The following is an 18,118-nucleotide window of genomic DNA, read 5'->3' as shown; positions in this document are numbered from 1 at the left end:
GAGTAGCTGGGATTACAGGCATAAGCCACCATGCCTGGCTAATTTTTTTGTTTTTTTAGTAGAGACGGGGTTTCACCATGTTGGCCAGGCTGGTCTCAAACTCCTGACCTCAGGTGATCCACCTGCCTTGGCCTCCCAAAGTGCTGGCATTACAGGCATGAGCCACTGCACCTGACCTAAAGTTGACATAAGAAGTCTAGTGCTGCCTATGATTTAGTGGCTGTGGAGTCATATCAGCATGTTGTATTTTTTTCCACCTGGACCTCAGGCTTAAACCTACACATATTTCTAAACAGAGGCCTAGGTGGTACTTTGAACTTCATCACTCACTGTACCGCTGAATCACTTGAAATCTCCACATCCAGTTCATCTTCCTTGATGTCATTTGTGGTCAGCAGGAGACTGTGACCAAGCTGGCAGTTATGGCAGTTTCCCTTTCCTGTCATTATTTAGAGCAGACTTCCACTTCCTTGACATGCCACATTTATGTAGTGTGACAAGCTTGTTTACTAGAGCAGAGTGCCGTAGGAACTTAGTTCCTAGCAGTGTCTAACGTGCAGAAGTTGCTCATTTAAAGTTTCTGGCTGGGTGCGGTGGCTCACGCCTGTAGTCTCAGCACTTTGGGAGGCCGAGGTGGGTGGATCACCTGAGGTCAGGAGTTCGAGACCAGCCTGGCCAACATGGTGAAACCCCGTCTCTACTAAAAATACAAAAATAAGCCAGGCATGGTGGCACACGCCTGTAATCCCAGCTACTCAGGAGGCTGAGGCAGGAGAATCGCTTGAACCTGGGAGGCAGAGGTTGCAGTGAGCCAAGATCGTGGCGCCATTGCACTCCAGCCTGGGCAACAAGAGCGAAACTCCGTCTCAGGAAAAAAAAAAAAAAAAAAAACTTCCTGCTGATATTGGGCCACTCAAGCTTAGCTTTTCAGTTTTTAAGTAATCCATAGTCATTGCACCTCTTGACCTGAAAGACTAATGGTTTTCTTTATAGTGTCGTTGTGGCTTCAAAGTATTGATATCTACTTTCCCCTAAAAGCAAAGCAGCTCCTTTACATCTTCCCAGAAATATAGCCTCATTTCTGGAACCCATACATTTCTACTGGCCACTGCCTTTGTTGTTTTTAATACCAGCTTATTTAGATATAGGAAGAGTTTGGAAGCCTTATCATCTGGACTTCTAGGAACAGCCTCACAAAGCACTTGGCTTCAAGGGATAGCATTGATGCAGAGCTTTGATGTTGGCTGGGCTTCCCTTACCCCACAAGAGCCAGTTCCCCTCCAGGAGGACCACAGAGGTATCAGAACAGCCCAACACTGGCTTGCTTTTAGTTGCCATTTGAAACGAGCAGCATGGGGCTTGTTAACCTGGGCAGGAAGGCTGGGAGAAGCATGCCACCTTTGCAGTGATGAACTGAGTGATGTGAAGCATTCTAATGTTCTACTGACATACATGACAGGAAGTGTGGGTACATCCAGTGACTAAAAAAAACTGAAAAGGAAAAAGACTCAAAGACTGGAATATTATATGAGCACCCTCTAAGGAAGCAGTCTTTATTTGCATTTTTAGAGTGAACACATATATGAAAAACGCTGCAACAGGTTGACACAATGCTCAGTCCCTTTTTAAGTGAGTTCCTGGGGAGAAAGTCAAGGACCTTAGGGAGCAGAGCAGTGGAATGCAAACACAGAAATTACCTATGAGTCACCTTTGTGAGCCAATGACACAGCCTCACTGCAGCCATTCCAAGAAGTATCTTTGCTCACAGTAAACGCAAAGTAAACAAAATGCCACACTGCATATTTGAAACAAATGTGACATTGCCTATACTGGCCTCGTGTGCAGAGAAGGAATTTTGGTCAGACAATGGCAAAAAAAAAAAAAAAAAAAAAAGCAGATGGTGAAATGGAATTAAAAGCACAATTCTTTGTATCTGGGAACGTTTCACTGGCAACACTAACTGTATGATACAGACATTACCTTGAACAGTAGTTATGTTTCTCTTCCTATCCCCAAAGAAGCACAACAGAGGAAACGGACGCAAAATGGAGGAGGGTATTGTTTAGCAGGTTATTTCAGTGCAGCCTGTGGGAATGAATACGCGGGCCACAGTGAGCAGTGCCCTTGGCTGTATTCCCCAGGGTTCTGTATGTTGTGTGATGGTTATTTACAGGAGGGTTTGACAAGAGAGTTAACTACTAAAGGTATCCAAAAAAGGCCTGAGAAAATCTGGTTAAAATGTATAACCTTGTATTGCTACTGATGGGAGTTGTTTTTATATCTTTTACAAATAATAAAAATATTGTTAAAAAATAGATTTATCCAGAAAGATGCTGATTTGAACTCTAAAAAGCAACGTGGAATCATCATTTTCCCTTTTGAATGAAGAGCCATGGAGCTCCGTGGTTTTCAGCTCCCTTTCTGGTTGCAAATCCATCCTTCCTCTGGAGTGAGTCTAGGGCATGCAGTGGGCTTTTCCTAGGTGTCTATGTGGAAATCCTTCACTCGTGCAGGTGTAGAACACACCTGGTTTTGTTCTGTGTGTTCCAATATTTTGGCCAGCTTGCCCACTTCAAGAACAAGCCTCAGGTTCCCCTAGCTGCTCCTTCAGGGACAGGATTAGCTGCCTTTGATTTAGCCTGGAGCATCCTGCTCTCAAAAGAATTGCCTTTACAAATTCAAATCAGATCCTTCGATGCGTGCAGTGAGGTGATGTCAAACTATTAGTAATGTTTAAGGCTAAGGCAACATCCATGGCCATTTGTGTATCTTAATTTGATGCAAATAGCTAACAATAATCTAAAATAGATTCTATATGTATCTCCTCTAACTTTAGCTGGGTGTGGAAGGAACGGAATCAGATAGAGATGGAGGAAGAATAATGACAATGTCCTAGAAACCCTGTAAAAAGGTAAAAATAAGGAGATCAGCACAGATTACCCATTTCTTTGGTGAACAGTAAAGAAGTGTCTCCAATTCTCATAGACCACACTTTACAGAGGTGGCTGCCGCTCTCATATATAAAAGCACCCTGACTCTGCAATAACTTGTCTTGTATCACTCCTTGATAAAAATTTATCTACAAACCTGTGGGGATTGGGGTTTTGTCTAAAGCTGGTAGTAAAAATGTGACCTGCAAGCCAATACAGCTGATGGAAAGTGATGATGCTCTCCTCCCCTTAGCCTGGAGATGGGGCCTGCAATCCCTGGTCCCTTCTCCACCCCTGGGAGTGGCCTGGATGGGCCCAGGAGTCCCTGGTTCTGCACCTCTGCATAAAGAAGGGGCAGCTGTTGCCTGCTGCACGCACGCAAGGTGCAGGCCCTCAGCCCTGGGGCCCTGGTTGACACAGCATCTGTGACAGCCCACAGCCTCTGCTTTGTGCAGAGGCTCACAGGCCGAAAGGTCTATTTGTCAGTGAGTGACAGCTGTAAGACTTGCTGGAGCTCAGCCTCTTCCTCCTGGAGCCGGAGCTCCCATTCCTCCAGCTCTTTGGCAGAGAGCTCCATGGCCAGCTGCAAGTCATTATCAAAACGGCTTGTCTCGCTCAGGGCACTGGGGCACAGGCCTTCTGTGCTGGTGAGGAGGCTCTCCTGGATGGCCCTGGGTTGGAAAACAGATAAAAAGGGAGAGTCACTACTATTTCATCATCATGGTGGCAGCAGTAACTACATTTCTTAACCGCTTACCAAGGGCACACTGTGCCGGGCATTTAATATGCATGATGCCATTTAATCCCACATAACTGGCGGTGTAGGTGCTGTATGTGGGTGAGAAACCCCACACTCCTGCCCAAAACCACCCAACCAGTAAGTGATAGAGCTGGGAATTGAACTTGGATCTGTTTTAAAGCAAAACTCAGGTTCTTCATCAACAGACTCTCATAGACACCTTAAGTCTTCGTAAAATGAATCCTTGCAGTTTTTCCTGTAATCTCTGGAGCTGTTCCTCCAAACTTCCTTATCTTTACAATTATATAAACTTCCCACTGAGGACATCTAGGCCCTGTGATCATACATCATTCATAGAAGATCAAACCAATCAGAAAAAACTGACTCAGTACCTTTCCCCCAATGGCACTGACCTGTGAACCAGTCAGCAATTCTATCACCCATTCCTGGAAACTTGCTATCAAGAGTCTAGAGTTATTATAAGTAACTGCCACAAGAGGAAGCAAGAGAGCCAACACTTTAGTCTTTTTTTTTTTTTTTTGAGACGGAGTCTTGCTCTGTCGCCCAGGCTGGAGAGAGTGGCGCGATCTCGGCTCACTGCAAGCTCCGCCTCCTGGGTTCGCCATTCTCCTGCCTCAGCCTCCCTAGTAGCTGAGACTACAGGTGCCCGCCACCATGCCCAGCTAATTTTTTGTATTTTTTTTAGTAGAGACAGGGTTTCACCGTGTTAGCCAGGATGGTCTCAATCTCCTGACCTCGTGATCCGCCCGCCTCGGCCTCCCAGAATGCTGGGATTACAGGCGTGAGCCACCGCTCCCGGGCTACTTTTTCTAGTCTTTCCTGCCAGTATGTGGCACCATGCATCTGCCTGGGGACCAAATGCACAGTGCCACGCGTCTGCTCGCCTGTGTCCAGGCCTGTGTCCACCCTGGTTTATTCCAGAGTCATGTCAGGCAATCACCTCTCATACTGGGCATCATAGGTGTTTGTCTGGCTGATCCCTCCATTCGAAGCTGGTCCTGAAAGTTCCTGGCAAAGACAAATGTGATAGACATGAATACATCTTAGGAGAAATTGGTGCCATTCTGGTAAGGAAACGATGGCAGCAAGAACCAAATTAAAAGTCTTTTCATGACCATTATCAATAGTGCTGTGTGAAAACCTAACAGGGACTTGGGTTACCTCAAAAACAACACCTAAGTGGTAGGTAGTAACATGCCACAGCCTAACTCACAGCCACAACCTTCTCATCCTTTGTACAAAATCAATCTCTTAAATACAGCTAACCCATGTGGAAGATATACACAAGGAAACACAAAAACACAGCTGACCTTGGGCAAAGTTCAAGCAACCAAAGCAGGTTTTTGGTTTTTTAGAGACAGGGTTGCACTCTGTTGTCCAGGCTCAAGGGTAGTGATGTGATCGTAGCTGACTGCAGCCTTGACCCCCGGGCACAAGAAATACTCCCACCTCAGCCTCCTGACTAGTCGGGAATACAGGTGCACACCACCATACTTGGCTTTTAAAAATTTTTGGTAGAGGCTAGGCATGGTGGCTCACACCTCTAATCCCAGCACTTTGGGAGGCCAAAGCTGGTGGATCACTTGAGGTCTAGAGTTTGAGATCAGCCTGGACAACATGGTGAAACCCCGTCTCTACTAAAAATATAAAAATTAGCTGGGTCTGGTGGTGCGCACCCGTAATCCCAGCTACTTGGGACGGTGAGGCATGAGAATCACTTGAACCTGGGAGGCAGAGGCTGCAGTGAGCCAATATTGTACCCCTGCACTGCAGCCTGAGCAAAAGAGTGAGACTCTGCCTCAAAAATTTAAAAAAAAAAAAAAATTTGGTAGAGATAGGATCTCACTATGTTGACCAGGCTGGTCTCAGACTCCTGGGCTCAATCAGTCCTCCCACCTTGGCTTCCCAAAGTGCTGGGATTATGGGCATGAGCCACTGCACCCAGCCAGTAATTCTAGGGCAAGATTAGAAGACACAATTCAATATTGGTAGTCTTTGACTTTGGCTACTCCCCTTGTTAAAACTTATGGTCAACAAGGTTTATGAAGCTACTTGGGAGCTGGCAGGGGGAGCTAAGCTCACTTACATAGGGAAAGGAAAAGCATACCAGGCTGATGGTGATGTCCAGGGGTCTTCTCCCAGGATGCCTCCCAAAGGGAACATGCTTGCTTTGGGGTCTGGCTCGGAAAACTGAATGGGTCTGGGAATGGGGCCATGGTGGTGGCAGGGGGAAGTGGAGGAGATAGACTCACATTACACAAGCACTAAGACTCAGGAATAGAACCAGAAAGCCATAAGCTTGAACCAGTGAGGACGCTGGAGTGTGAGCACTGTTCTCAAAGCAGCAGCCCTGTGAGGGCAGGGGCTGCTTCCCAGAGAATTCCCAGCGAATTCCCAGCACCTGGCACAGGCTGGCACAAAGAAGGTACTCTGCAAATATGTGAATGAAGAATGGAAGAAAAAGCCAATTAACAAATAAATGGACTGCAGGAACCCAGGACACACCAGAGGGTGCTGGAGGCAGACCAGACCCTACCCTAGTAGAGCCAGGAGCCACAGAAGGAAGGAGATGGAAGAAGTTGATGTTAGGGGAGGAGGACCTCAAGCCTTGGACTGTCCCAGGTAGGTGAGGCATGGAGGGAGAACCACATACGACAATAAAAGGCAACTGTTCTACTGGGCGCAGTGGTGCATGACTTTAGTCCTAGCTACTTGGGAGGCTGAGGTGGGAGGATCTCTTGAACCCCGGAGTTTGAGGGTGCAATATGATCATGCTGGCGAACAGCCACTGCACTCCAACTTGGGCAACATAGAATCACACACACACACAAAGCCTACTGCTTACACAGGTCTGTCCCGTCCTCCATTTTCTGTTTCACTAGAGACCCAGAGAGAGTTTAGGGAGATGGTACCCTTTGTGGAGGGAGTGGGATTCAAATCCACTTCACTGCTTTGATCCGAGACTACTGACACACAGGTAATTCTTCAGGAAAAATATGATGATGTGATTCAGCAGTAATTTACTGCTTCAGTGCTAGAAAATGATGAAGGACATCTTGAAAAGTACAGAATTACAAGCTATGTGCGTGAATATGAGGAAAAGGAAAGTCTGCCTGAAGACATCTTGTGAATGGTGCTGACTGGGATTATGTAGATGGTCTCTTACATAACAAGCTTTTGTAAGAAGACCAGATGCACAAAGTATAACCTATGCAAATACCATGAATGTGTCAAACTTGATATTTAGAATAAATCTTTCAAATCAGCCAAACACTGAGGCTAACCCAGAGGGTAAGACCTCCCACGCCCTGCCATTAGAATATTCTGATAAACACACCTGGCTCCTGCTGGACTCCAGCAGACTTTGCTGGATGGCAAACTGCATTATCTCATAATCTTCATCTTGCAAATGCACATTTCTGCCATTGTCTTGAACATAGTAAGATTCGGGAATTTCAAACACAGATTGATCAACCTCAAAGTCTGTGATGTGGGAAGCTGAAACACAAAAGGCAACCGTCCAGTATCTGAGTTCATTACATTTCCACTCCAACTTTTTGCAAAAATGTTTTACATTAGAAAAAAAAGAAAGGCTCAAAATTATAATAATCAAGGCATGCTATTATATGAGAGATTCTGAGGAAGCATGACAGAAAAAAGGGACAGAATGCAGCTTTTTTCTTTTTTATTTATTTATTTATTTTTTTTTTTTTGAGACGGAGTCTCGCTGTTGCCCAGGCTGGAGTGCAGTGGCGCGATCTCGGCTCACTGCAGGCTCCGCCCCCCGGGGTTCACGCCATTCTCCTGCCTCAGCCTCCCGCGTAGCTGGGACTGCAGGCGCCCGCCATCTTGCCCGGCTAATTTTTTGTATTTTTAGCAGAGACGGGGTTTCACCGTCTTAGCCAGGGTGGTCTCGATCTCCTGATCCGCCTGCCTCGGCCTCCCAAAGTGCTGGGATTAAGGCGTGAGCCACCGCGCCTGGCCTTTTCTTTTTCCTTGATTTTAGTGGAAACAACGAACACAGTCATAAAAAAATACACAAGACTATAAAATGAAAAGCGCAGATTTCTCCCCCTAAACACATACGCACAGTCACACCAATGTGTTTCTTCCTTTAGCAGGAAGATATATGGTAAATATATAAAAGATGGTATATATAAAATATCTGAACACTTAAAAATGATAATAATAAAACATGCCTGTGTGCCCTTCACCTAGCCTAAGACACAGAACACTATCAATAACTGCCGGGCGCGGTGGCTCACGCCTGTAGTCCCAGCACTTTGGGAGGCTGAGGCAAGCAGATCACGAGGTCAGGAGATCGAGACCATCCTGGCTAACATGGTGAAACCCCGTCTCTACTAAAAATACAAAAAAAAAAAAAATTAGCCAGGCGTGGTGGTGGGCACCTGTAGTCCCAGCTACTCGGGAGGCTGAGGCAGGAGAATGGCGTGAACCCGGGAGGCGGAGCTTGCAGTGAGCCGAGATTGCGCCACTGCACTCCAGCCTGGGTGACAGAGTAAGACTCCGTCTCAAAAAAAAAAAAAAGGGAGAAAAAAACACTATCAATACCATACCACAGGCACATCCCTTGTTAACAATATTCCCTTCTTCCTCTCCAGAGGTAAATACATAATTCAGAATAGTTGTTTACACTGCCTAGCTCTTCTCTGGAGTTTGCCACATGTATATTATTCTAATGGTTTGTATTAGCCTGTTTGGGAACTCGACATAAATGGAATCATGCGGAATTTATTCTTCAAATTGGATTTTCTTCATTCAACATTATGCTTTTGAAATTCAACAGTTTTGATGCACATAGCTATAAATTTTTATTTTCAATACTATATGTTATTCTGTTGTATTAATAGAGCACAATAGTGTACTCTACCATCTCAGGACATTTGGGTCGTTTCCAGGTTTCTGCTGTTATGAATGGATGCTGCTGCCCAGTACTGGGGTCTCCAGATGCTCATGTGCATAACTTTTTTTAGGGTACACATCTAGGAATTGCTAGGTCATACACATCTTCAGTTTACACAGTAATGCCGAATGTTTTATTCAAGGAACTATACCAATCTCCTCTTCCTGCCAAGAGTACATGAGTGTTCCTTAGCTGCACAACCTCATGAACACATATCACCCAACTTTATTGCTATATGGGAATGTAAAGTTGTATATTATTGTCGAGTTCAATTGTTTTTATTTGAAGTCTTAATTTATATACATTAAAATGCTATCTTTTGATTCCTCCTACTGGTAGACTACAGGGGAGAAACATAGGACCATCACAATAGTTGCAGAAAACGCATCTCACAAAAATCAATACTTAAAAATGGTAATAACTCTCAGCAAACTAGAGATATAAGAGAATAATGTCCTCCAACTAATAAGGGACATTTACAAAAAACCTACACAGCTAACATCATACCTAATGGCACAACAATCCTTCCTCCCCTAGAACCAGGAACAAGACAAGGACAGCCATTCCTACCACTCTTACTCAACATTGTACTAGATGTCCTAGCCAGTCCAATAAGTCAAGAAAAAGAAATGAAGAGCTTAAAGATTAGAAAGGAAAAAGTAAAATTTTCTTTATTAATAGACAACATGACCATATATGTAAGAAATTCTAAGAAATCTACAAAAAAAGTGTAAGACAAGTAAATTCAGCCATGTTACAAGATAAACAAGGTCAATCCTGGCCATGCAATTGTGCAAGAAAAAAAAAGATTAAAACATTTTTAAAAAAGATTCAAGGTCAAAATACAAAACTCAATTATATTTCTATATACTAGTAACTGGAAATGAAATTAAGAAAATAAGTCCATTTACAATTGCATCTAAAATCCTGAATTGTATTGATGGCAAAGGAGCATGAGGAAATTTGGGGGCATATGGAAATGCTGTCTATCTTGACTGTGGTGGTGGTTACACAGATGCATACATTTGTCAAAATGTGGCTGGGTATGGTGGTTCACACCAGCACTTTGGGAGGCCGAGGTGGGTGGATCACTTGAGGTCAGGAGTTCCAGACCAGCCTAGCCAACATGGTGAAACCCAGTCTCTAATAAAAATACAAAAATCAGCCAGGCATGGTGGCACGCACCTGTATTCCCAGCTACTTGGGAGACTAGGCAAGAAAATCACTTGAGCCTGGGAGGCAGAGGCTGCAGTGAGCAGAGATGGTGCCACTGCATGCCAGCCTAGGTGACAGAGTGAGACTCTGTATTTGAGAAAAAAAAAAAAAAAAAAATGCATTGAACCGTCACACTTAAAATGAGAGCATTTTATTGTATGTACATTACACCTCAATAAAGCTGATTTTTAAGAACATCCTGTCTTTTTAACTAGGATCATATATATTCTACAAGTTTTTTTTCTTAATCTAAACTAAATTTGAAATTTTCTTTCATCCAACACAGACATCTACTCCCTCAGATATACCAGCTTCAGAGTGAATTATGAATATAATGACTGGATTATAATTTTTTTTTTTTTTGAGATGTAGTTTTGCTCTTGTTGCCCAGGCTGGAGTGCAATGGTACAATCTCGGCTCACAGCAACCTCTGTCCCCCCGCCTCTCCCCCAGTTCAAGCGATTCTCCTGCCTCAGCCTCCCGAATAGCTGGGATTACAGGCTTGCACCACCACACCCGGCTAATTTTTGTATTATTAGTAGAGACGGGGTTTCTCCATGTTGGTCAGGGTGGTCTCAAACTCCCGACCTCAGGTGATCCGCCCACCTCGGCCTCCCAAAGTGCTGGGATTACAGGCATAAGCCACCACACCCGGCCACAAATTTTTTTTTAAATAACAAAACTAAACTTTTTATTTGTTTATTTTTTTACCTGAATCAGCCTGGGTCCCTTCCACATTTTGAGATACAGATTCTTCGGCAGTGCTACAGCCATTAACGTTTCCAAATGTAATCCGTGCATTTAAGACATGAAACAAGGGAATTTCTAACAAACAAAATAAAAACTTTTATAAGTAAACTTTACTGAGAATAACAATAATAGTTATCATTTACTAAGTGCTTACTATGCCAAGTACTTTGATAAGTATAATTTTATTTAAGCCTCATAACAACCCTTCCCAATACACAGATGGGAAAACCAAGATTGAGAGTTATGTATTTTCGGTCAGGCACGGTGGCTCACACCTGAAATCCCAGCACTTTGGGAGGCCGAGGCAGGCTGATCACCTGAGGTCAGGAGTTCGAGACCACCCTAACCAACATGATAAAACCCCATCTCTACTAAAAATACAAAAATTAGCTGGGCGTGGTGGTGCATGCCTATAATCCCAGCTTCGTAGGAGGCTGAGGCAGGAAAATCGCTTGAACCCAGGAGGCGGAGGTTGCAGTGAGCCAAGATCACGCCACTTCATTCCAGCCTGGGCAATAGAGCGAGACTCCATCTCAAAAAAAACAAGAGAAAACGAGTTATGTATTTTCTCCTAGATCACAGTGAGTAAGTGATCAAGCCAGGGTTCAAGTGTCATGAACATACAACTATCCAAAATTAATACTCTTCATGAGTAGTATGTATGATATATACATATATAGCATTATGCATACTAGCTTGGGATGTAGATCATATTTACCTATCAAAGGATCTTGGTGTCAACTGTCTTCCTCAAATAATTATCTAATTTGAAGTTTCACTGAATTAAGATTTGACATTAAAACAATGACTGTGTCATGCTTTTATGCCTTTTTATATCTGTCAGCACCATTTGCAAACAGAAATGATGGTTGGAGATCTCTTGACTTTGATACGCAAAATGAACCACCAATCATAACACTTCTTTAAATCAAACCACAGAACTCTGACCTCCATTATGTCTATAAGCTACTTTGACCTAAAGCACTCCAATTCTCTGAAGCATCCTGCCACCCACATGCTGCCACCCACAAACATGGGCAGAACCTCCAAGTGTTGCCGAAATTTATTTAGCAGTACCTATTTTGACAGGAAATCCAGGTGGGAATTCCAATTTGATGAAATCTCTCAGTCTTGCAAAATGAGCACTCGTTCGAGCCATTAAGTCAATGATAGGAATGACCTGCTCCACCAAAGAGAGGGGAAACTCTTCACACATCCACAGCATTGCTTTAAACCTGCAGAATTCAACCAAAAGACTGAGGTCATCTCCACCAGATGGGAAAAGGAGATTACTGCTATGCAGTAGGCTAGACAACAGCAGCCTTACTCCACACTCTGCCCAGTCATCTCTTAATTCAGACCTATTAAAGGTCAAATGTCTAGGGCCGCAAGGAATTCACATCACCCTAAAATCTGGCAATAAAGGCAAGCGACCTGCATGACAACTGCCACGATCAAAGCTTTAAATGACAGCAAGCATGAAGAAATGATAGCGGGTGGAACAGTTTCATTTCAACTTGATCAGCTGAAGCTGGTTAGCAATAAAAAAAAAAAAAGGAATTCTTATATCTAATCTAGATTCTATTTGGAAAGAGCTAATAACATGGACAATCTACTGTTAGCTTTCATGGCAAAGTAATTTTAAAATTATTTTTTATAAAAAGGGGCAGAGGAGGCTGGGCACGGTGGCTCATGCCTGTAATCCCAGTAGTTTGGGAGGCCCAGGTGGGCGGATCACGAGGTCAGGAGTTCGAGACCAGCCTGACCAATATGGTGAAACCCTGTCTCTACTAAAAATACAAAAATTAGCTGGGCATGGTGGCACGCACCTGTAGTCCCAGCTACTCAGGACAGTGAGGCAGGAGAATTGCTTGAACCTGGGAAGCAGAGGTTGCAGTGAGCCGAGTTCGTGCCACTGCACTCCAGCCTAGGTGACACAGTGAGACTCAGTCTCAAAAAAAAAAAAAAAAAGGGTGTGGGGAGGGCAGTGGAATGATCCAACATAACACCATAAAACAGCACAATTTCTGAAACATACATAGGTTGAAAATGGCAGCTGAACCTCTCTTACTTCTGTGTTCTAATCGTCAGCTCTTTCGGCCTTCCAATGTCCCTGTCTTTCAGATCAAACTCTTCATTGAAGTACTCGTCAGGCGTGATGGCTGTGGGGTTGTTTGCAGTAGCACATTCCGTGGTGAGGTCCTGCTGAGCCAGAACTCAGGAGAGTCAGAAATGCCAAATGATGTTCACAAGTGAAGGCCTGTGGCACTCAGTGTCTGAGGTGGACGTATTAACCAGTTAAAGACCGGGAAGTTCTATTCACTAACTTTTTTGCATGGAACAAGAAAATCTATGAGGGTATCACCAAACTACACGGGAAGTCTAATGGATTTCTTCATTTTAAAGTATTTCTCTACTCTCCTTTACATTTTTATCTCCTGATTATAGCAAAGAAAAAAAGAAAGAAATATCTGAAAGTGCACGAGACTTGGAAGACTTGGAGTTGAAGTTCTAGCTGTTTCCCTGTCTAGCTTTGACAGTGGAAAGGTAATTTCATTTTTCTGACCCACAGGGACATCCACTGTACCAAGTTCATATAGTTACTGTGAGCATCAATTAAGAAAATATTTGTTAAGGTGCTCTGTTGCAATATAAAGTCCTGAATCCTTTTTAAGTTCCATTTCTATAAAGAGGTCCCTCGTTTATAATGGATGAGGGAAAGCACCTGATTTCTATAATCACTACCCCTCCTCTAAAATCCTTATTTACTTTCAAAGAGTCACTCATCTAATTCTCTTCCAAAAGAGTATCTCAAATTCCAGCTTGGGGGTATCTTTGGCCTTTACAAAGAGTGGGCTGTTCAGGATCCAGTAAATGCCATCCCAGACACAGACAAGTTGTTTCCTTTCATCTAACTGCAATGAAAGCTCATTGCTTCAACTTACCCCTTGTGCACCAAACTGGTGTTCCACAGTTCCCAGCAAAGATTCCAGCGGGTTCCTATCCGCTACAGAGGGAGGGAAGTTTAAAGTCTAATATTATATCTCACTTGTGGCTATAAAAAAAAGATCTTCATTAAAGTTTCTGGTCCAAGCTACCTCATTAGGAAATGCAATTACAGACTGGCTGATCAAATCATTCACAATAACCATAAACTAATTTATCCTTTATAGGGTGCTTTTCATGAGGATCTCTAAACTAGATAAACAGTTGTAAGAACTAAAGCAGAATAACGGGAAGAGTCTGGATTTTGGAGTGAGCCAGACTTGGATTCCAACCCCACCTTGGCCACTCGCTACCCATGTGTTCTGGGCCTCAGTTCCCTCATCTGTCAAAGTGGAGTAATGGCAATGGTGGTGGTGGTGCTGGTGAACAATTACTGCATGCTTACCACATACTGCAGGCGCCATTCTAAAGGCTTCCACGTCATAACTCATCTAATCCTCTCAATAACTCTAAGGAAGGTTGGGTATCACCTGCATTTCACTGCTGAGGAACTAAGGCACAGAGCAGAAGTAATTTCACAAGGCCATAGAACTGGTGGGGCTGGGATGTGGCAACCACATGCAATGTTTTTGCTCAGACCCCAAGTTCTGTCTAAATCTTTCATCACAATAGTTTGGACTAAATCACTCATTCCAATGATAAATATTCTCAAATGTCCTTATCTCCTTTTTTGGCTGAATTCAACAATTGTTCTTGATAACACATAAACAAGCCCTCACGAATAGCTTTAATTACAGCTGAGGCCGACTATGGGGAAACACCTCCAAGAATGAGTCAGACTAAGGAAATTTTCTTTCCTTTTTCTTTTTTCTGAGATGGAGTCTAGCTCTGTCACCCAGGCTGGAGTGCAGTGGGACAATCGTGGCTCACAGCAACCTCCACCTCTGGGGTTCAAGCGATTCTCCTGCCTCAGCCTCCCCAGTAGCTGAGACTACAGGAGTGCGCCACCACGCCCGGTTAATTTTTGTATTTTTAGTAGAAATAGGGTTTCACCATATTGGCCAGGCTGGCCTCACACTCCTGGGCTCAAGTGATCTGCCCACCTTGGTCTCCCAAAGTGTTGGGATTACAGGTGTGAGCCACTGTGCTCAGCCAGGAAATTTTTTTTTTTTTGAGATGGAGTTTCACTCTTGTTGCCCAGGCTGGAGTGCAATGGCACGATCTTGGCTCACCAAAACCTCTGCCTGCCAGGTTCAAGTGATTCTTCTGCCTCAGCCTCCTGAGTAGCTGGAATTATAGGCATGGGCCACCACACCCAGCTAATTTTATATATTTTTTAGTAGAGATGGGGTTTCTCCATGTTGGTCAGGCTGGTCTTGAACTCCCGACCCCAGGTGATTCGCCCACATTGGCCTCCCAAAGTGTTGGGATTACAAGCATAAGCCACCGTGCCTGGCCAGAAATTTTTATAAAAAAGAAGTTAGGGGCCAGGCACGGTGGCTCATGCCTGTAATCTCAACACTTTGGGAGGCCGAGGTGGGTGAGGATCACCTGATGTCAGGAGTTCGAGACCAGCCTGGCCAACATGGTGAAACCCCATCTGTACTGAAAATACAAAAAATTAGCCAGGCATGGTGGCGGGTGCGTGTAATTCCAGCTACTCAGGAGGCTGAGGCAGAAGAATCACTTGAACCTGGGAGGCAGAGGTTGCAGTGAGCCAAGGTTGTGCCACTGCACTCCAGCCTGGGTGACAGGGCGAGACTTTGCCTCAAAAAAAAAAAAAAAAAAAAAAAAAAAGAAAGAAAAAAAAAAGCGAAGAAGTTAGGGTTAGGTTTAACACATCCCAATCACATTAACCCTAAACTTAACAGAGCCAACAAAGAGTTCCCTCTAGGCTTAAAAAATAACAACAAAACAGGAGGTGGAAGGGTGGTGGTGATTACCTTTATATCTCTTTTTTTCCTCCTCGGTCAGATGTTCTGTGCGTATTTTGGTGATCACATTCACATTGTTTACTGTGTAAACCTGAGAGGTGTATGCGAAAGAAAATAGTGACACAGGGAATCAAATCTCCAAAAGTAAGCACAGCAAAAGCAAGAATGCTGAAGCAAAAAACAGAAAACAATCCAGCAAAATAAAAATGAGAAATGGTTAACTATCATTAGGATCCTTCAGAGAAAGTATATAAACTATCAACTGAAAAATGCATCAGCAGTTACCTCCCATGCTTGACAGTTTTAATACCAAGGAGTTGGCAGTGACAGGCTGCATCTTCCTGCTTGCCCTGCTGTGGCTAGTCTCAAACAAATGCCCTGCAATCTAGGTTTCCATTTAAACTAAGGTACCCAAACCAGGATCCTGTACTTCTGTTGGTAATTTTTTTTTTTTTTTTTTTTGAGACAGAGTCTCCCTCTGTTGCCCAGGCTGGAGTGCACTGGCGTGATCTCCGATCACTGCAGCCTCCGCCTCCGGGGTTCAAGCGATTCTCGTGCCTCAGCCTCCAGAGTAGCTGGGATTACAGGCGTGTGCTACCATGACTGGTTAATTTTTTGTATTTTTAGTAGAGACGGGGTTTCACCATGTTGGCCAGGCTGGTCTCAAAATCCTGGCCTCAAGTGATCTGCCTACTTGGGCCTCCCAAAGTGCTGGGATTACAGGCATGAGCCACCACACCCAGCCTCTGCTGGTAGTCTTGTAATACTAGTATGACTCAGACAGCCATCTGCTGGGCAGAAGAGAAAGGTAAGAACACAAGGTTCTCTATAGACTTATGAGCTGTAGAGAAAACCAGCAAGTCACTATTTAAAAGGCATTCCGTGCAATGACAAAAATTATTGTAACTGCCAGAGCAAATGCTCTGTTATCAAGGATAACTGGGGAATATGGTGGTCTAGAAAATCAAACATATCAGTTAACACAGAATTCTCTCTATATGCCACATGAGGAGCCCCAACATTCAAAGCTGCAGAAAACACACTCAGCACTAGGACAAGTGCTTCTAAACGTATCTTGCTGAGCATGACTTTGCTCACTCAGAGCTAAGCTTTCTTTGCTCACTCAGAGGCCACTAGAGGACCCTGCAGCACTGGGCTCCATCACCAAAAGCCATCAATCCCTGCTGTACTGTGGGACTGAAAGGCCAGGAAACAGCTTTTCAGCTGACAAAATGCCAGATGACTGGATCAACAATCGTCTCCACTATTACAACTATGTTTTAAGTGCACTGATGTCATACAAATGGGCTGTGAGCCTGCTGATTACAATTAAGCTGATTTAACAAAAAAGAGACTCAAAAGCTACTACACAACATTTGGACACATGTGAAGTCTAATCCTTCCTCTTCCTTTTTTTTTTTCTTTTAAATAATTAAGGGAATGACTAGCTTGTCATTCCTACCAGAACAACTGGTACCTGTACTCATTTCTCTACGATATTGCTTCTCTTTAGCATAGCTACAGACCTCCTCAGGGCATGCTATCCCATTTTCTGAAAGTCAAATAAGACAAAATCAAAAATCCAAGTGACAGACACATCAGACAGTTCTCATTCCCCAGAGCATCTCCATGGCACAGATGCATGAAAAAAATGGGAACAGATTCCTCATTTGCATAGAAGCTAAATAGCTATATTAAATCTTATTTTAAGAATTTCCTTTTACCTTTGCTTCGTAACCATTAACAACTTCTGCTTTATCTGTCCTCCAGCCCCAGAATCCGGATTTAGTTCTGATAAAAAGTGAACACCACAAATTTCTACATGTACAATATGCCATTCAGATTTATATCTGTAGCCTTTATAGTTTTTTTCCCCCCAGCTTAAGTTAGTGAAGGACACTTGGAAATCATGGTCCTGTTGTACACAGAAGGCGGTTAGCAATGACAGATGGCTTATGCACCCTCCACCCTCCTCCCAGTTATTAATCAATTTGCCTCACCCCAGGCATAGAAAGCCTCCAATCTTGGCTTCTTTACAAAACTGCCGGCATTGAGGACAAAGGTGGTGACATTTATTGGACAGCAGTCCCAAAGAAGTGACTGAAGATGACCAGCATCCAAGGGCTCACCACGAGGTGGTAACCAGGTCAGAGTATTTATCTGGGTCATCTTAACTGGGGACATGGATGTCAGTGGTGGGATCTCCACAAGTAGCCACATCTCAATCGAGGAATTCTTAGAACAATGAGGCACAGACCATCCTGCTCCTTACAAAAGAGCAGGTGGGCTAGGAACTCAACACTGTGGTGAGCTGCTTGGAGGCCATTAGGCCTGCAAAATGGCTGTGAGTCACATGTTTAGGCAGGTTTGGTGCAGCAGGGGAAAGGATGTGAAAAACAGATTTTTTTTAGCCCAGCTGTTAATTCCATCTCTGTGGAACTCCTTTTAAAGTAGCCCAGCATTCCAGTGGCAGATGCAGCATTGGTAATATGCCCAAAATCTCAGTTATTCAACTTAACATATTCCTGAAAAACAATGTATTTAGGAGCCAAAAGCAGCCAGGAGGCTCTGATTATTTTTCAAAGCAGCTTGCCCTGGGAAACGCTCCCTCTCACAGGGGATCCCTGACCAGCCCTACCCTTTGTCTAGGACATCACAT

At 43.9% G+C, this 18,118-nt stretch overlaps 1 protein-coding gene across 1 annotated transcript in view; it reads right to left on the bottom strand.

Annotated features, from left to right (window-relative positions):
* Window positions 1–1,523: 1,523 nt before the first annotated feature.
* ANKRD13A (ankyrin repeat domain 13A) overlaps window positions 1,524–18,118 on the bottom strand; it is a 41,230-nt gene continuing 24,635 nt past the window's right edge. Inside the window, exons 7-15 of the mRNA XM_003279663.4 lie at window positions 17,184–17,250; window positions 15,469–15,550; window positions 13,525–13,586; window positions 12,651–12,781; window positions 11,657–11,814; window positions 10,541–10,654; window positions 7,028–7,188; window positions 4,631–4,698; window positions 1,524–3,601 (exon numbers count right to left, since the gene is read on the bottom strand). Of these exons, the coding sequence (XP_003279711.1) occupies window positions 3,406–3,601; window positions 4,631–4,698; window positions 7,028–7,188; window positions 10,541–10,654; window positions 11,657–11,814; window positions 12,651–12,781; window positions 13,525–13,586; window positions 15,469–15,550; window positions 17,184–17,250 (1,039 nt within the window). The 3' untranslated portion in view covers window positions 1,524–3,405. The remainder of the gene's footprint in view (window positions 3,602–4,630; window positions 4,699–7,027; window positions 7,189–10,540; window positions 10,655–11,656; window positions 11,815–12,650; window positions 12,782–13,524; window positions 13,587–15,468; window positions 15,551–17,183; window positions 17,251–18,118) is intronic.

Source organism: Nomascus leucogenys, chromosome 10 (genome assembly GCF_006542625.1).
Source record: "Nomascus leucogenys isolate Asia chromosome 10, Asia_NLE_v1, whole genome shotgun sequence".
In the NCBI taxonomy this organism is placed as follows: domain Eukaryota; kingdom Metazoa; phylum Chordata; class Mammalia; order Primates; family Hylobatidae; genus Nomascus; species Nomascus leucogenys.
The sequence above is the reverse complement of the archived record's forward strand: the minus strand, read 5'-3'. Positions and strand labels throughout refer to the sequence as shown.